General features: G+C 37.7%; 1 protein-coding gene and 1 long non-coding RNA gene across 2 annotated transcripts; both read left to right on the forward strand.

Annotated features, from left to right (window-relative positions):
• Positions 1–403: 403 nt before the first annotated feature.
• On the forward strand, positions 404–6,913 carry LOC125211908 (receptor-like protein 41). The gene is made up of 2 exons (XM_048111873.2): positions 404–1,128; positions 1,255–6,913. Exons 1-2 carry the CDS (start codon positions 437–439, stop codon positions 1,976–1,978), a joined length of 1,416 nt encoding a protein of 471 aa, XP_047967830.1. The 5' UTR covers positions 404–436; the 3' UTR covers positions 1,979–6,913.
• An 11-nt stretch (positions 6,914–6,924) lies between these two features.
• On the forward strand, positions 6,925–14,096 carry LOC148931884 (uncharacterized). Its single transcript, XR_016135722.1, has 2 exons — positions 6,925–13,764; positions 13,844–14,096. It is a non-coding gene; the product is annotated as an uncharacterized LOC148931884 (long non-coding RNA).
• The last annotated feature ends 6,753 nt before the right edge of the window (positions 14,097–20,849 follow it).

Raw genomic sequence — 20,849 nt, forward strand, 5'->3', positions numbered from 1 at the left:
TATGGTAAATCTTTAATGTTAAAAGCAAATAAACACACTGGGATGTATAAAAAAAAAGCAGCAATACGTGTTTGATAAAATTCCTAAAAATAAATAAATAAATTCCTCATTAACTATATATAGTGATAATTGAATTTTGTTAAACTTGGCAAGCAGGGGAAATTATTATTTCTGAAGTCCATAAAATAATGGGTCCTTTTTCTTAAAAAAACATGTGGAGACTTTATTAGAAAAAGGCTATCAATAATTGATTCCTTTTACATGTATTTATTGATTCACTTTACATGTATATTGAAGAGAGTAATTAATTTCTAAAGTATATTAACTTTGTTGATTATCTCAATATAAGCTCGTTTTGCTATTTATAGCCACTTGTACCTAATCTTCATTTGCTCACACCAAAAATAAATAAAAAAGATCAATATCTTCTTTCACAATGCTTCCAAAGCTGTTATTCATTTTCATACTAATTTCATCCTTCATTTTCACTGCTCATTCTTATAATAACAAATGTCTTCGCCATCAGAAAACCTTGTTGCTTCAACTCAGCGATGAGTTGAGCTTCGATTCTATTCTTTCAACAAAGCTGGTGCGATGGAATGAAACTGTTGAGTGTTGCAAGTGGCACGGTGTTGAATGTGATGCTTCTGGAAACGTCGTTAGTTTGCAGCTCGATGATGAGGCCATTTCCGGTGGAATTGGGGATTCGTCGAGTCTCTTCAGATTTAAATATCTGCAGAAACATAACCTTGCCTACAATGGTTTCAACTACACTCATCATCCCATTCCAAAAGGTATTGGAAATTTCACTTATTTGACACACTTGAATTTGTCATCTTCTAGTTTTGGTGGACAGGTTCCGGTTGAAATTTCATCGTTGAAGAGACTGGTTAGTCTCGATATCTCCAACTATTATAGTTCGACACCTGGAGAGTGTCTAAGTCTTGAGTATCCAAATTTGGAAATGCTTGTTGGAAATCTAACAGAGCTTAGAGAGCTCAATCTTGATGGTGTCAATATCACTTCTTCAGATGAAAGGCAAAAATGGAGCCACATTGTTTCATCACATTTACCCAACCTCACCACTTTGAGCTTTCGTCTTTGTTCTCTTTCCGGCCCTTTAGCAAGGTCGTTTTGGCAACTCCATTCCCTTTCTATTCTTCGACTAGATCATAATAATCTTTCAACATTAGCGGTTCCGGACTTGTTTGCAAATTTTCCATGTCTGACCACCTTAAGTCTTGGTAACTGCAGTTTGAAGGGTTCTATACCATCCACCTTTGCTAACCTAACCGAGCTGATTCATGTCGATTTGGGAAATAACTTATTGACAGGCTCACTTCCTTCTACGTTGTTCGAAGGTCTTTCCAAGCTGGCTTATTTATATTTGAGATTTAATTCATTCTATGGTAACATTCCCCACTCTCTATATGCTCTTCCTTCATTGTTGGAACTTGATCTTTGTTACAACCAATTTAGTGGCACTTTTCAACTCGACAACTTTCAAAGCTTTCCCAATCTCACATTGCTTGATCTGTCTGGGAATAGCTTATCAATTGATGCAGACAATGTCAATTCGATTTCATATGGAGATCTCCAATTAAAACGGTTATACTTAGCATCATGTAATTTGTCCAATTTTCCTGATTTCATCAAAGATTTGGATGTGCAATATTTGGATCTCTCAAACAATAGCATTGCAGGGGAGATACCTAGTTGGATTTGGGGAACACAACTTATAGCTCTATACCTCAGATATAATCTTCTAACAGATTTTCAAAAGCCTTACCATATTCCTCCTTCTCTTGGACTCCTATACTTGGACTCTAACCAGCTCAGGGCCGAGTTACAGCTGCTCATACCACTTGAATCTGAACTCTGGTTATTGACTTTTGCTAATAATAGTTTAAGTGGATCAATTCCAACATCCCTTTGCAAAGCCACAGCCCACAAACCTTGTTTATCTTTCTTTCTCTAAAAATAACTTAAGTGGCAGCATACCCCCTTGCCTACTTGAAAATGTTCAGTGGCTTGATCTGAATCAAAACAACATTGAAAACATACCAGATATATCTTCTATGGATTGTAAGCTACAACATTTGGCGCTTAACAATAATAATTTACAAGGGAAGATCCCAAAATCTCTCAAAAGTTGCATGTCGTTGGAGGTCATGGATGTTGGGAATAACAGCATCAACGATACGTTCCCGTGCATGCTATCATCCTCATTGAGAGTTCTTATTTTGCACTCCAACAGTTTCCATGGTGAAGTGACATGTAACATGAATTGGTCTGTAACAGCCCGCTTTCCTAGGGTACAATAAATGCGGCGACTGCTACCAAAACGGACTCAAAGAAATGAATGAAGGCTAGGGTTTCAATTAAAGAGTGTTGACCAAAAGATTTGAAAGAACTATCAGAGTGTTTAAAGCAATAACTTAACCTCGAAACTCGAATAAAAAGGAAGGTGTAATAAATGACGTAAAAAAATCAAGAGTATGACATAGTTTTCCAAGATAAAACCACAAGATAGTCTAAAGCCTCTGACTCGAAAGAAGAGTGCAACCTATCCGAAATAAGCATAAGTGTATCAAACTCAGCGGAAAACGACCAAGAGAAAGAATAGCTATGTATGAAGACACAACTACGTCAGATATCCATCTTAATTAATTATCATGCTCAACACCTGCCACCGCTCGTCATCGTTCAACCTGCACATAAGGAAAACACATGCAGGGCTGAGTATTTTGAAATACTCAGTGAACTCGTTGCCAAAACATTTTACAAGTTATGCCACCCTTACCAAGTGAACTCGAGTTTTACAATTTATCAAAATAAAATATCATCGAGTATCACAAAATATTTTCATAGATTGGCCAATCAAAATAACTCCCCATTTCCTCATCAAATTCCACATCCACATATCACAATCTTTCCATGGTGCGACGAAAGCGTGGCCACGCTTTTCGCCCACGAGACCGGCCGACTAGCTAGGACGGCTCCCGATCCCCTCGTGTACACAGCCTGGTAGGGTTTGCGGCCCATACTCAGACCCGAATTCGTATATCATATCCATAGCCCTATAGCCCAATGGAGCGAACTCACAAACTAGGCATCAGGCACACAATCTCACAATAAAACAGACATAGGCATGGCATAACAGTTAAACCACCCTTATAGCTCCGATAATTATCTTTGACTAAATAAAAGAGAGTTTTTGAGAGTAAAGCCCACCTCGACTGCTTAGATTTCAAGTAGTTTCGCTTTTTCCGTTATCTGGCTTCGCAACCGAGGTTTCACCTTTAAATTCACATAGGCACATATTCACAAATTAGGTTCAATTATGACTCTTAACTTATGCATGTCTCGTTACTTCCCTCTTTCCCATCGATTCACCTTAATCTTCATAACTTATAATTCTAAGTCACACTCATCATAAATTACTAATTTCAAGTCACGCTTAGCTTACATATATTTCTTAGCATCTCAACCCTAGATCTATCATCATATGTCATACAAAAGTATTTAGCCATCAAGCACACACTACACAACACACACTCACACGCATAACACACACACACGGCACACACACCTCACACACTCTCGGCACACACACACACACACACACATGTTCCCATATCCCTTCTTATCCCTTTTTCACTCAATTAATATGCATGAAGGTTCAAGAACACCGATTAAATCGGTTGGATGAAAAAGAAAAGAAGGGGTAGAAGAAGAACAACATAACTCTTAAGCAAAAATACCTTTTTAGAGAAAATCAATCGGTAGAAATAAGGTAGAGACTTGGTTCTTCAATATCCTCGAATTAAACTTCGATTTCTTCTCAAAAGATGAAGGATTTATGGAGTAAAGTGGAAGAAAATTGAGAGAGTATGAAGAAGAAGAGAGGGGGACGAAAATATGAGGGGGGTGAAAATAATGAACTAGGGTTGGGGTCTTGGCTCTTATTTATAGAGTCCAATAAGATCTTTAGAATATTTGGTAAGATTCTATTCTCCACAATTAAATAAATAAATATTATGGAGTAAGGAAGAAGAATTAACAAAAATAGAATAGGGCACAAAGCATGGGATTTTCGAAAATTATGGCTTCTAATTAGCCAAGATTTCGTTTGGTATTTTTCCGGAGTAGAATAAAATATCACGGAGCAAAATAAATAAAATAAAAGAATTCTCCCAAATCTTGGAATTAAAAAGAGGCGTGTACTTTGCTTGATATATAAGGAATTGGATTTCTTTATTAACTAAAATAATATATGGCATAATCTTTTGAGCTATGGAAAGATTTGGTAGAATATTTAAATTCTAGGTATGGAAAGAAATTAAATAAGAAGTCAAATAAAATAACTCATTTCCTTCTACATGTGATTTTCGAAAATCACAAAATAATAGTGGCTAGTATTTTTGGAAATTTTCTCTAATATTCTCACTCACCCTTAATCAAATAATTCATCTCATAAATTAATTAATCACATATACCACATCATAATAGTCAACAAATTTGACTTTTCAAACTTCTCAATCAAATAAACTCATGTAATAAATTCACTTATCAAATAATTCACATCTTCCACGGCATCAAAAATAAATTCTAGGGCTCTAAAATTAGGGTTCGAAAATTCGGGGTGTTACATCCTACCACACTTAAAAGAAATTTCGTCCCGAAATTTGGTACCTTTACGGAAAGAGTTCCGGGTATAGTTCCATCATCTTATCCTCAAGCTCCCACGTGACTTCCTCGGGCCCGTGGTTTCTCCATTGTATTTTTACGAAGGCAGTGGTTTTATTTCTCGAGGTTTGGACCTTTCGATCTAAGATTATCCGGGGTTGCTCCTCGTAGCTCAGATCCGGGCTTACAGCAATATCCTCGTAACGAAACACATGCTTCGGATCAACACGTACTTCCGCAACTGCGACACATGGAAAACGTTGTGCATGCTCCCAAGGCTTGGGGTAGCGCCAATCGGTACGCAACGGGTCCTACTCTTTCTAAGATTTCGTAAGGTTCGATAAATCGTGGCTTCAACTTTCCCTTAACACCGAAACGTATTATCCCTTTCGACGGGGATACCTTGAGAAAAACTTTATCATCGGTTTGAAATTGTAAGTCGGTTCGTCGGACGTTGGCGTATGACTTTTGTCTGTCCCTGGCTTCCTTCATTCTCGCGCGGATTTGTCGAACGATTTCGACTATTTCTTCGACTGCATCGAGTCCAAGCGCTCTTCGTTCGCCAACTTCATCCCAGTAGAGCGGAGATCTACACTTTCTACCATAAAGTGCTTCGTATGGCGCCATGCCGATCGTTGCTTGAAAGTTGTTGTAGGCGAACTCGATCAAAGGGAGTGCGGTCTCCCAACTTCCGCCTCTGTCGAGCACCACGGCTCCTAACATATCCTTGAGAGTTAGTATCGTCCTCTCGGATTATCCATCGGACTGTGGGTGAAAAGCGGTGCTAAAGTTTAAGAGTGTTCCAAGCTCGCGTTGTAGACTAACCCAAAATTTTGAGGTAAACTTCGGGTCACGATCAGACGTAATTGTCACTGGGACTCGTGGATGTAGATCCGAGCTAACCTATCCGATCCATGGGTTACGGGGATGGGTATGAAATGCGCACTATTGGTAAGTCGATCGATGATCACCCAGATCGCGGTGTTCCCTTTAAGGGTCTTTGGTAATGCAGTCACGAAGTCCATAGCGATGTGCTCCCATTTCCACTCGGGTATCTCAAGCGGTTGTAGTTTCCCGTACGGTCGTTGGTGTAAGGCTTTCACCTGTTGGCAGGCTAAGCAGCGCTCCACGAAAGTTGCGACATCTCTCTTCATGCCGTTCCACCAAAAGGACTTCTTCAGACCCTGGTACATCTTTGTGCTCCCGGGGTGAGCAGTGTATGGGGTTTTGTGGGTTTCGCTCATGATCTCGTTCCTAAGTCCCACGTCGTTGGGCACGCACAGTCTCCCTTCTAAGGTGAGAGCGTTGTCGGAAGCCTCGCTAAAACCTCCGGATTCACCGGTTCTTACTTTGACATCGAATCTCCTCCAATCTCACGTCTAGCCGTTGTGCTGCAATGATCCTCGTCCTTAGATCAGGTTCTATTACTAACGCGGCGATTCGGCCTTCTACGGTTTCGGGTGTTCTAACTACTTCTATCCGCAACTTACTCAACTCTCGTACTAAGCCTTCCTCTTCGGTTAGAAAAACAGCGAGTTGCGAATGGTCTCTACGGCTTAAAGCATCTGCTACTACGTTTGTCTTGTCGGGGTGGTAGTCGATGCCACAATCGTAGTCCTTCACTAGCTCGAGTCATCTCCGTTGTCGCATGTTCAGGTTCTTCTGCTCGGAAAAGTACTTCAAATTCTTATGGTCCGTAAAGATTTCACACCTAACTTCGTAGAGACTGTGCCTCCAAATCTTTAGGACATGCACTACCGTGGCTAACTCTAAATCGTGGGTGGGGTAGTTCGACTCGTGCGGTTTTAATTATCGTGACACGTAGGCGGTCACCTTGTCGTTCTGCATCAATACGCATCCTAATCCGACCTTCGAGGCGTCGGTGTAAGCTACGTAGTTCACTCCAAGCTTTGGTACAACTAACACTGGTGCGGTGGTCAGCTTTTTCTTCCTTAGCGTCTCCAGTGCGATTCGTAGGTGCTCCGCGTGCTCCTTCTCGTCCTTCGAGTGGACTAAGATATCATCTATGAACACTAAGACGTGGAAAACTCGGTTCATCAGGTCCATAGATACGGTTGGGGCGTTGGCTAGACCGAACGGCATCACGACGAACTTATAGTGACCATATCTCGTGCAAATAGCGGTCTTTGGTATATCCTCCTTGCGAACCTTCAGCTCGGAGTTGATCAACAGGTCGTCTTTCAGTGGGTAGTTGTTTTTTTTTTTTTTTTTTTTTTAGGGTCAATTTTTTCAATGGTGCCTAAGGACACAGGTGCGGCTCCTGGTTCGAGATCGGTCGTGAATTCTAGTTGTCGATCTGGCGGCGGTCCTGGTAACGCTTCGGGGAAAACGTCGGGAAGAATCTCGTACGGCAGCAACGTCTTCAATCCTTCTTTCCTCCTTCTCCTCTCCGTTGAGATAGACAAGGTAGGCGGGGCGTCCTTTCTTTATCATCGCGGTGGCTTGTAGCGCAGAGATTATAACGGTTTGCCGGTTCATCGAGATTCTGTGGTATACGATGGGTTCCATATTCGGGGCGTGTAGGGATATTCGCCTCTCGTCACAGCGATTCGTCGCAAAGTTAGCGGTCAACCCGTCCATTCCTAGGATTACGTCGACATCTCTCATCGCCATAACTCGCAGATCGTAAGCGACTAACTTAAGTTCTCCTAGTACGATTTCTACGTTCGAACAAACTCGGGAAATTCTATAACACGACATTCGATTTCCTAGCAGCTCGATATAAGCAGTTCGTAAATGCGAAATATTTCTCGTCTCTTTCTATTGGTCATGCCTACACCTCTTGTTGGTGCATCATTTCAGCGCGTGTCTGTCTGTAGAACTTATTTCCCACGTGTATCTTAAAAGATTTAAGCTTTCGCCTTCCCTTGCCGTGTCGCATCAAGAACTCAGGGTATGTATTAAGAACTTAAATTTTAATCAAACAGTCTTAACTTGGATATGGACCGATTTCAATTCGAAGAAGCACCACAAAGTGTCTTTCATCGGGAAGGCTCCAACTTTATCAAGGAAACAAGAATAACATTTCTGGCTCGACATTTTCAAATCTCATCATTAACAATTGGTTCGAAACAAAGCAAGGACTAAGTTCCTATTAAACTTAACTCGTCCATTCAGAGAATTAAATAGTTTAGGGGTATCAAGGAAAAACCCATAGAGCTTGAGAATTTAATTCTGATGAGAGCTCGAAAGAACATGGGATGGGTGATGAAAACAGGGTGAAACCCATTCTGATGTACTTGTAAAATTATGATTCTTCCTATAAGCAGGGTTCAGGGAATGATCACACAGTAGCATTGAAAGAAGGCAGTTGCGCAAGAAAGGACATGGGACAGTTGCACAACAAGATGCAAGGTTCTTGGAGAAAAACAAAATGGGCAAGTACATTCACGAAATAAGGTAGTAAAGAGTGGAAACCACTCATTGCAAGTTAAGGTAGTAGAAAAGTGCGAATTTCAATTTCGCGCAACGAGGTAGATAAGAGTAGAAACAACTCATTGTAAGATAGGATATTAAGAAGTTGCGAATTTCCACATTCACGCAACAAGGTAGAAAAGAGTGGGAAGAGCTCATTGCAAGGTAAGAAGGCGCGAATTCCCATAAATCTCAATAATGTAGTCTCAAAGGGGTCTCAGTACCACGAACGGAAAGGAGTAACGCAAATGCGAAAGTAAAAAGTTATGGTGAATAAAAGTTTTAGAAATCTTAAATCCCATACCAAACTGCCCGATAAAATTTGCAAAAATTTCGGACAGCGGTTTTTGATCGAAACATGTAAGGCCTAAAACGATCAGTCGCGTCAAAATTTAGAAATATAGACAAATGTCATGAAGTAGCACCGATAATGGTTCAACGGTTTTGTTGAGGGCAACTCGAAGTGATTGGAACTTTTCAGATCCATTAAGGAAGAAGAGAACATGATAGCCTTAACTTGGTGCTGAAGAAAGAAAAGTCATTGAGGGTGAAACAATATATGTAGTGAAACCGAGCTAAAAGAATTTCACTTCTACCAAAGAGAGCTTGTAACAAACATGGTTGTAAGATAAAGGGGTGAACCAAAGTTCCAAGAAGAATATTCCATCCTTTGAAGAAAAGCAGGTCTGGAGATTTGGTCACACTGAAGGTCATAACTACAGACAACTTTAGGAATGAAGTTTAATAACGGAAGCTCACAAAATCAAATATCGTTCTTATGAATTTGAAGAATACTACTTAAGCAAGAGGTCCAAAGTTATAAGGGCAAACACAAATTTCGCGCCAAGTGAGTCATGACTCGATATAGGAAAAAAAAAAAGAAATAATGGGTATCACTTGCAAATTGCGAGTCAAACGAGGTGTTTAAATAGATAAGGGTTCATGGTTATTCAAAACTTCCCGAAAAGAACTTAGGATCCAAGTAAGTACTGTTGATTTTAAAATCGGTCATTCTAACTACGATGGTCGCACTTCCTCGCACATTTCTCCCGAGCCTAATCATGGTAACGTCGTTCTATGAAACCGTGGATTCCAAGTCGAGATTCATCGTATCGTCGAAAATAACTAAATTTGATGGTCGCATCTTCAAAGTCTTCTTCTTGCCGGGTCACATAGTCCTTTCGATTGCCATTCTACACATGGTCTTAATGTGTCGTAAACGTCGTCGTATTTGTGTCGCGTCGCCACTTTGGCGTGGTATGCAAGACTGCATAGTTTTATTAGGTCTTGGGTATGATCTCGCCATTGTAAGGTTACACCAAGGCTCGAAGTATATTTATTTTCATTGGTTCTATCACTCAGGAAAGTGATACTGCAGTTGTCAACTTACAACTAAGTTCTAGCACGTTCAGTCTGGCCTACTTCTTAGGCACTCTATAATTTCAAGCATAGCTTGGAGTCTCATACTAGTCATTCCGAGTTTCTACTGTTGATATGAGCGCTGTGATCGTATAACTAAGTCATGCTAGGTTCCAAGTAGTCCAGATCTAAGCATCGCAACATTTCAACATAAATCTCACGTAATCACGTTCGCAAAAAGGTTCAAAAGTTCCCCATTACCACACAAACTTCATCCGTATATTGCACAATTAACAAGTTTATTTGAATAGCATATTTCACCACACAAATCATTTGATGTTCCATAGCATATCAAGCATCGTATATTAATATATGTAAAGATTAGCACTTAGTCAATGCATCGTCCACAAAATCGCAAATCCAACTTCATGCAGTTCATGTCCATCTATTTCACAATCACATAGTTGCAACTACACATGTGTCATACTTCGCCTTCACAATTTAAAAATATCATATATTTTCAACCAATTATGCATGTACGTCCTTCAAGTTAAACTTGCAGTTTGAATATGTAATGACAAGTCTCAACATTAAGCAACACGTGTTCACAATCATACCTCAATATGTGATACATCATGCCTCATTATTAAACAAAAGCAATTATACATTTGCATAGTGTCTCCCGTTTTATAACTTCACCATTTTTTATTTTTTATTTTTTTCAAAAGCCATAGTATTTACTTCATATTTCACATAGGAGTTGCTTCGTAGCAGCCAAACAATCACATTTCACATCTCACAATTTTCACAAGTTCTCATACAACATTCAACAAATCATTCAAGAAGCATCGCTTCGCATTCATAATATTTTCAAACTCCTAGGATCATTTAAGAAGCATCGCTTCACAAGCACGCAATATTCTCAACACATAGGGCATGTTGTTCACAAAAACAATCATACCTTTCACCGAAATTTCCAAGAGCATAAAGTTTCAATCATAGCAATATTCGGTACCTCTTCTTTGTGGTTGAACGAGACGAGTTGCGGTGTTGAGCCTTCCATTTTCAGTTCATTAACAAAAGATTACGAGGACAACCTAAATTTTGAAAAGACTCTTGGGTCCAGAGCGGAAAGAACTGAGGCTCTGATACCAACTGTAACAGCCCGCTTTCCTAGGGTACAATAAATGCGGCGACTGCTACCAAAACGGACTCAAAGAAATGAATGAAGGCTAGGGTTTCAATTAAAGAGTGTTGACCAAAAGATTTGAAAGAACTATCAGAGTGTTTAAAGCAATAACTTAACCTCGAAACTCGAATAAAAAGGAAGGTGTAATAAATGACGTAAAAAAATCAAGAGTATGACATAGTTTTCCAAGATAAAACCACAAGATAGTCTAAAGCCTCTGACTCGAAAGAAGAGTGCAACCTATCCGAAATAAGCATAAGTGTATCAAACTCAGCGGAAAACGACCAAGAGAAAGAATAGCTATGTATGAAGACACAACTACGCTTGATGTTTCAGATATCCATCTTAATTAATTATCATGCTCAACACCCGCCACCGCTCGTCATCGTTCAACCTGCACATAAGGAAAACACATGCAGGGCTGAGTATTTTGAAATACTCAGTGAACTCGTTGCCAAAACATTTTACAAGTTATGCCACCCTTACCAAGTGAACTCGAGTTTTACAATTTATCAAAATAAAATATCATCGAGTATCACAAAATATTTTCATAGATTGGCCAATCAAAATAACTCCCCATTTCCTCATCAAATTCCACATCCACATATCACAATCTTTCCATGGTGCGACGAAAGCGTGGCCACGCTTTTCGCCCACGAGACCGGTCGACTAGCTAGGACGGCTCCCGATCCCCTCGTGTACACAGCCTGGTAGGGTTTGCGGCCCATACTCAGACCCGAATTCGTATATCATATCCATAGCCATATAGCCCAATGGAGCGAACTCACAAACTAGGCATCAGGCACACAATCTCACAATAAAACAAACATAGGCATGGCATAACAGTTAAACCACCCTTATAGCTCCGATAATTATCTTTGACTAAATAAAAGAGAGTTTTTGAGAGTAAAGCCCACCTCGACTGCTTAGATTTCAAGTAGTTTCGCTTTTTCCGTTATCTGGCTTCGCAACCGAGGTTTCACCTTTAAATTCACATAGGCACATATTCACAAATTAGGTTCAATTATGACTCTTAACTTATGCATGTCTCGTTACTTCCCTCTTTCCCATCGATTCACTTTAATCTTCATAACTTATAATTCTAAGTCACACTCATCATAAATTACTAATTTCAAGTCACGCTTAGCTTACATATATTTCTTAGCATCTCAACCCTAGATCTATCATCATATGTCATACAAAAGTATTTAGCCATCAAGCACACACTACACAACACACACTCACGCGCATAACACACACACACGGCACACACACCTCACACACTCTCGGCACACACACACACACACACACACACACACACATGTTCCCATATCCCTTCTTATCCCTTTTTCACTCAATTAATATGCATGAAGGTTCAAGAACACCGATTAAATCGGTTGGAAGAAAAAGAAAAGAAGGGGTAGAAGAAGAACAACATAACTCTTAAGCAAAAATACCTTTTTAGAGAAAATCAATCGGTAGAAATAAGGTAGAGACTTGGTTCTTCAATATCCTCGGATTAAACTTTGATTTCTTCTCAAAAGATGAAGGATTTATGGAGTAAAGTGGAAGAAAATTGAGAGAGTATGAAGAAGAAGAGAGGGGGACGAAAATATGAGGGGGGCGAAAATAATGAACTAGGGTTGGGGTCTTGGCTCTTATTTATAGAGTCCAATAAGATCTTTAGAATATTTGGTAAGATTCTATTCTCCACAATTAAATAAATAAATATTATGGAGTAGAGAAGAAGAATTAACAAAAATAGAATAGGGCACAAAGCATGGGATTTTCGAAAATTATGGCTTCTAATTAGCCAAGATTTCGTTTGGTATTTTTCCGGAGTAGAATAAAATATCACGGAGCAAAATAAATAAAATAAAAGAATTCTCCCAAATCTTGGAATTAAAAAGAGGCGTGTACTTTGCTTGATATATAAGGAATTGGATTTCTTTATTAACTAAAATAATATATGGCATAATCTTTTGAGCTATGGAAAGATTTGGTAGAATATTTAAATTCTAGGTATGGAAAGAAATCAAATAAGAAGTCAAATAAAATAACTCATTTCCTTCTACATGTGATTTTCGAAAATCACAAAATAATAGTGGCTAGTATTTTTGGAAATTTTCTCTAATATTCTCACTCACCCTTAATCAAATAATTCATCTCATAAATTAATTAATCACATATGCCACATCATAATAGTCAACAAATTTGACTTTTCAAACTTCTCAATCAAATAAACTCATGTAATAAATTCACTTATCAAATAATTCACATCTTCCACGGCATCAAAAATAAATTCTAGGGCTCTAAAATTAGGGTTCGAAAATTCGGGGTGTTACATGGTCAGTGCTTCGAATTCTTGATATATCTTTAAATGATTTTAGTGGACTTCTGGAATCAATAAACTTCTCTAGTTGGAGAGGAATGATGCAATGGAGTTATGAAGAATCGTTCATCTATACAGTGACATTAATCATGAAAGGCACAGAGTTAGAACTTGAAAAGGTTTGGCCAGAATTTGGTAGTATTGATTTTTCTTACTTCACTTCATCTTCTCAACTTGTCCCACAATGCCCTCATCGGAAGCATCCCTCAGTCATTTGGCAACTTGAGCAAGCTCGAATCACTTGACCTCTCTCGAAACCAGCTCGCAGGGCCGATACCGATGGGGCTTGGAGATCTCACATTCCTTGCTGTCTTGAACCTGTCATATAATAAGCTGATCGAAAAGATCCCAAATGGCCATCAAATTCAAACATTTTCAGCTGAATCCTTCCAAGGAAATCCCGGCCTATGTGGTTTCCCCCTCAACAAAAGCTGCACTCATACTGATGACAATAACACTGATCTATCACCGCAAGAACATGAAGATGCGGAAGAGATTGAGTGGGAATACGTATCTGCTGCACTTGGATTCGTTGTGGGTGTAGGAAGCATTGTGTGGCTACTTTTATTCTGTCGAAGCCTCAGAGTGAAATACTTTGGCAAAATAGAAGAGGTTGTTGAAGACATATTCATTGCCAGAGACATGAGAAGAAGGCGCGCAAGGGAGGCAGCAAGGAATCGAGTCAGGAGGAGACACTAGTGTTAGTATTGCTATTAAATTTCTTGAAATGTTTTCTTCACGTGTGTTTGTGTGTGTTTTTGATATATGACCAATAACAGAACAGGAGGAAGAGCAGCAACCAGCCGGAGAAGTAGAGCGTCATGAGGAAGTAAACCTAGCCATGGCAAGCTCTAACACCACCTTCTCCTATGACTTCTACGGCTCCAAACTGACCTACCCAATCCACTAACGCGACGCCTAATTCCCACACGTCGGGATCAACGTCGAATCCGTGTGTGATTTTATGTGTGTGATTGTATGTATATACATAAAATATGTGTGTGTGATTGTTTACAATAAGGAATTGTGATCTATCTATTTGTGTTGTTTTTACTCCTAATAAATGGTCTTTTCGTTATAATTTCCCATAAATTATAGACAATGCACATGCAGACATGCTGCATATTGATCAAAACACAGGTTTCACGATATAAGTTCTGAGATAACTAGTGGAAGCATTGCCTAATTAATTCAACATAACTAGTTCTATGAGCCAACATAACACAGCCTTGTCGAGTAATTTCATCCACATAGTAGAGCGCTTGATTCTTAGACCATGTTGATTAATTCACATGTGGGCCAGCCCAGCGGGTTTCAGGTTAATCGGGTGCGGGTCAATCGGGTTGTGATTTTTTTTCGAGTTATAAAAGTTCAACCCTAACTCTAAAAGCTCGGGTTTCGGGCTAGCCCAACGTGTCAATCGGGTTGCTACCGATAAAATTAACATGCGATCAATCCAATATATAATGATGAAAATTTGTTATATTTATAAAATGTAAAACATTTAATTATGATAAATTTGATAATTTGAGATATATGCTTAAATTCAAACATAAACATGACCATATATTAATATTTGAGATTTGTGCAAAGGAAGTATAAACATATTTCGAAAAAATTTAAAGCATGTTTTAGAAATTCATAGAATATTTTTTACTGAATTTGAAGTTTCTCATTTATTTATCTATTATTATATTAATAAAATTTAATATATAATTTGTATATTTAATATATAATTGAAATTTTTTTTGTAGTTATATATATTATAAAAATAATCAATGAAGTGACGAAAAATAGAATAATAGAAATTTTATTGGGTTTTCGGGCCAGCGCATCGGGTTTTTGGGTCTGGCTCTAACGGGTTGCGGGTTAATCGGGTGCGAGCTAATCAGGTTATAATTTTATTGGGCTATGAATTTTCAACCCTAACCCTATAAATTTGGCGGCTATTCGGGTCAGCCCACGGGTTGCGGGCTGCACTGACATCCCTACATGTGATCATTGGTTGGATGCATCGATAAGGAATAGTTAAGTTCGTTTGTAACGTGACTAATAGACAACATTAGCTTGAGTGACAATGACAAATTAAACATAAAAGACAAACAGAAATTCATTTTTTCCTTTCTATCACACATATTTGGGGCGACATATGGAGTAGAGACATTTTCTAATAAAGAAAAACCATTTGCACAAGCTATAGGTTTCTATAGTAGTTTCGAGGAACTTGAGGGGTTTGGCTGTAAAAGATAGAAGCATGGGGACTAGTTGTATATTAAGGGATACTTATAAAAGGGGGCTGGTTTTATATTTAGGGATACTTATAAAAGTGGGCTAATGAATTTTTCACTTGGGAAACCAGAATCATGTATGAACCGATATTGGGCCTAGGCCCAACAATTTCGAATAATAGTTATGGTAGTATTTTTGTAATTTTATATTATTATTCAATTAACTATTTGAGAATTATTAAAGTGAATTATATAGTTGATTCAACCGCCATGAGCATTTTGTTGCATTTGGATTTGTTGTGGGCTAATTGAAATAAAATCCTACAAAATAATAATAAATTAAATCATTAATGGGATGAATAAGGCCTAAAACGAATTTAGGCTCAGAAGCCCATGAAAAGGAATGCTCCATTTACACAGAATCCCATTCTTGTATATTATCGTACATTTACAAATAAATGTACGAGCATATTAATGAAAGAAGGATGGTAACAGAGTACACACTTACTGTTGAAATATGAGCTAAATAATCAGAGAAGGAGAATTTGATCGATTTATCGTATGTTCGATGAAATGCATGACTGATTTCTATAAAATGATTCAGTTCTACAAATATAAGATGTTTATAACATGATGTTTCTCTTTATTCATGTTGATGTATTTACACGCATATAATCTTGTAAATAAGGCAAAGGATAATTCTCAATAACAATGAATCTTTTCCTCAATATATAGTCAAAAGATATATATTTATTACTATTCGTAAGCTTTCAAATCCATTATTTGCGATAACTTTGCAATAATTCTTATCATTTCTCCTCAATTTTTTCCACTTGCGTATAATATATTACATAATTATATAAGTTTGTAGACAAATCAACACACTGAATGAGTACCGTGAAACACTCTTTGTATATCGAAGCAAAGAAATCAAAGAATTGTAACGTTTTGAAGAAAATAGTCAGGCATTTCGTCGAACATATGATAAATCGGTCAAATTCTCCTTTTCTGATACTACCTCCGTTCCCCAAATTTTGACACACTTTGACCCGGCACGGGTTTTAAGAATGTAATGAAAAAAGTGAGTTGAAAAAGTTGGTGGGATGTGAGTCCTACTTTTAAAGTATTAGTTTTATAATAAAGAGTTTTATGAGTGAACTACAAATTTGGTACCTATGTATGGGGGTTCGAACGCTAGACACTCATATGTTTTAAAAATATCGCCACACACCTCTATGTATGGACTTAATATTATTTTAAGGATTTGTTCACTGTTCACGGACTTTTAAACCCTTTTTCCACTTGAATTTAACCAAAATGCCACTAAGGGCATTCTGGTCTTTCTAAAACAAGGGGTACCATTTATGATATTTTAATATTCTTATAGGGGTACCTCAAATGAAATTTTAATACTATTGATACTCGAAATGATATAAAATTTAACACTTTACAATTTTAAAGGAAATAATTTGTCTTCATGTCTACATGTTTAACACGAAAGCTAATATAATAATATTATATTATTATTTTTTATAAAGTTTACTCTTCTTTATCCTCTCCGACGAGGACATCTATTTTTTACCTGCGCAATTTTGATACAAAAATGTAGTTCAGCCCCTTCTACCCTCCCTTCTACCCTTCCAATTTTGATAATTTACTCTCCAACAATATTAACTTGGTGAAGGTTGAAAAAAGTTTTTAATAATTTTCAAAAATATTGAAATAGAAAAAACAAAAAAAGAAGAAGTTCTCAAAAGGGGCTTAAGCCCTCCGTCGAGAGAGAAGAGAAGAAGTGAACGGTCCTTCTTGTTGAGAGTGAAGTTCAAATAGACAACAAGCAGAAGTGGCAGAGAGGAAAAGAAAATGGTTCACTCTAAAGATTAAAAAACCCTTCTATTGGCATTTTGGTTAAATTTGAGTGGAAAAATAGCATAAAATTATGTGAGTAGTGAAAAGGTCTTTCAAATGATATTAGGTTCATACATAAAGGTGTGTGGCGATATTTTTGAAACTTAGGGGTGTCTAGCGTTCGAACCCCCATACATAGGTCCCAAATTTGTAAGTTACTCTATTTGAAAAGACTGAAATGCCCTAGGTGGCATTTTGGAAAAAAACGAGGGTGAGAAGGGCATGAACGATAGTAAAAAGTGAAAAAGGACTTCAAATGATATTATATGCATACATAGAGGTGTCTGATGCATTTTTTGAAACATGGGTACCTCCAATGTTCGAATGACAATACATAGGGGTGTTTTTTGTAGTTCACTCTATAATAAAATGTGAGTCGGAATGAGTTAGTGGAATATGGGGTCCACTACCAAAAATGTTAAAAGTGAAGTATGTCAAATTTTCAGGGACGGACTGAAATGGTAAACTGTGTCAAAATTTGGGGGACGGAGGTAGTACAATTTAGCATGAATTTCAACAATGTTGGTGCACTATGTTTTCATCCTATATCATTAATACACTAATACATTTGTATGTAAAGGTGGCTTTCGGTTAACATGACTATTTATCATGAGATTATCCATCTAAGATTAAGTTGTGGGATTATTTTAGTTGGAGAGAGAGGCTATGACTAATTATCATGAGACTATACATCTAGGATTAAGTTGTGAGGGTCTATCTTATGAGCCAAACATGATACATATTTAATAATGAGAAAGGGTTTCTGAGTGGATGGAAGTATGGAACATTCCTTTTTATGGGCTTTTGAGCCCAAAATCGTTATAGGCCTTATTCAGCCCATTAATGATGGAATTTATTTTTGAAATTATTTTTCTTTAGGATTTTTATTAATTTCAAATTAGAATTAATTTTTAGGAGCCCACAACAAATTCAAGTGTGACAAAATGCTTGATAGGCTAGTTTTCGTCACTCGGATTTGATCACTTTTCGTACTTATTAGTTGAATATTTGCATGAAAAAGATGCTTTTTGGCAGAGAATGGATCATTAAGTTCGAAAGCTGCTTAATGAAGGCATGAAGAGGAAAACATGCAAGAAAGAGGACAAAATGACAAGGAATGGAAGAAAGTGAAGGAAGAAGACAGAGAAGACCCAAACTGCCTAATCTGTTGAACTAGCCAGTTTGAACCTGATGGGACAATGACTAAAGCCACTTCCACACACTTATCAAGGATGTGTCCCAGTTGCTACACACGCCCATATCTGCCCTTGCCCTTGGAGAGTAAAAAAGAAGGAAAAATATATTTTATTGGATATATGTATTAAAAGTACTCAACTTTCCAAGAACAAGATTCCATCTATCATCTTTAGTTTTAGTTTAGCTAACTCTCTCTGTTTAGAAAATACTCTCTTTCATTGCAGAACAGCCACCATCTTTTGCTCACCATGGGGTGAAGTTGTAGTTTGTTTGTAGTGTTTGAATGCTCTAGCTCTTTTGTAGCACTTGGTTTGGTTGTACTCTTTCTAGCATCTTAACTCTATAGTTTAGAGTGTTGGCCTTATTTTGCTGCATATTGAAGTAGTAGTAATTTAGTAGTAGTGTTTATTTTCTCTAGTCGCTTGTTCTTAACTTTTGGAGTTCTTTTGCATCAATCTCACTCTTAGCTATTGTTGATGGACCTGTTTTAAAAACTTATTTCAAATAGTAATTTCTCTAAGTGTTTGTGTATTCAATGTGTTTTAAAGTTTAGCTCTTGCTTGTTTTCGGTTTTTAGCTTGTTGATTAGCTCTAGTGTTTGTTGCTTTCTTGTTAGTTAAAACTTCTTTCACTCTTTTAAAATCAGTTCCTCAAGCATTTTTCTTAGCTAGTTTGTAGTTAAAAACGTGGAGAAAGAGTTGGAAAAGTTTCAAAAAAATCAGCCATGGTTATTATGTGTTTTCGGTGCCTCGTCGGGTGTCATTTTCATATGATTTGGCATGAGTTTGATGAGCTCGGTTCTTGAGTGTTCTTCCACCATGTTTAAGTTTTCTTAAGCTTTCTTTATCTTCTTCAATGAGTCTTTATGTTTCAGCTTTTAGTTTGGTGTTTTCAATGCATGTTTAGGTAGTTTAATTGTTGATCTTGTGTTTGTCTAGCATTTTTGTTTATGTAGCAGCCATCTACTCTCTTTCTCCTCTTTAATTTATGTGCTTTTAGTGAAGGAGCAGTAGAGAAATCAGCTTTTAGGAGTAAAGTTGAAGAACCATTAGTTGTTGGCTTTTATCCATTGGTTTTACACCTTGGATAATAGAAGTTGATAGAAAACAAGTACATGATTCCTTTTCACTTTTGGCAGCCCATTTAGCTTGGTTAGCTTCTGCACTCAACCTTCATTTACATCTTATTTAGTTTAGCTTTTAGGATTAAATTAGTTTAGCTACTTTTAAGGGTCACAATCCTAGTTTCTAGATTTATTTAGTAGCTAACACTTAGTTTATCTCTCTTACCTTTTAACTTAGTTCCTTTGCTTCTGAACTTAGTAATATTCGTGCAAGATGCTGCTTTGTTTTTATTTTCTAAGAGTTCTTATTTTCGCCAAGTGCAAAATTCTCTGCTAAGTTGCCCATTTTATCAGATTGCCCAGTTTATATGCCTCCTTTTAATTGCATGTTATTTTCACTTTTAGTTCCCAATCTTAGTTAAAGTCTTGTTTACATTTCGTAGTTTAGTTCCCACCCCCAATTAAGAGCGTGGCGGCATCGCCAAAACCTTTCTAAGTGTGGAAATACATAACGGATGCTACCGTTCCTCGTGGGTTAGACACCCTAACTTACCATATGCTAATTAATAGTATTTTGGAAAGTGCGAACTTATAAATCTTGTTGAATAGGAAGGGACACGTGCCTACGACACTCGTGCAAAAATCCCCGACCCTCTCAATTCTCATGGTGGAAGTTTCTATGGGCTTATGAGCCCAAATTTGTTTTAGACCTTTTTCAGCCCATTGATGTGTTTTTATATTGGAATTTTATTCTTTAGGATTTACTTCTTTTCAAACTAGAATCCATTTAATGGATCTATTAAACTAACTAATTTCCTATCGAGTAAGAGAAAGAGAACTAGGATTTTGTGGAGTAATTGTAAAAATATTAAAGGGATAATCTTTTTTCTTAATCATTTAAAGATGACAAGGTTCCCTGTTAATATTAACTAGGACCCTAGGGTTGGTTCGACTCTCTTTTGCATCTCGGGAAAGAACCAACAAAAAAAACCTGAGATGGAGCTTATAATTACGATCGACACTCTACCTATTACATTAATAAAATAAAAAGATAAATGGGCCAGCGTGACATGGCCTGGGCTCCTCTGCTCCGCATATCACAATACGAACACTAGTGTCTCCTGACTCGGTTCCTGGCGATGGCAGCCATTCTTGCTCGCCTTCTTCTCATGTCTCTGGCAATGAATATGTCTTCAGAGGGAAGCCACAGAGGCCTGGATTTCCTTCAAAGGATTCAATTGAAAATGTTTGAATTTGACGGCCTTTTGAGATCATTCCGACCAGCTTATATATGACAGGTTCAAGACTTCAAGGAATGTGAGTTCTTCAAGCCCCGTCGATATTGGCCCTGTTAGCTGGTTTCGAGAGAGGTCAAGTGATTCGAGATCA

Source organism: Salvia hispanica, chromosome 2, assembly GCF_029641045.1.
Source record: "Salvia hispanica isolate PSC_SH4W2 chromosome 2, Shi_PSC_v1, whole genome shotgun sequence".
NCBI classification, from domain to species: Eukaryota; Viridiplantae; Streptophyta; class Magnoliopsida; order Lamiales; family Lamiaceae; genus Salvia; species Salvia hispanica.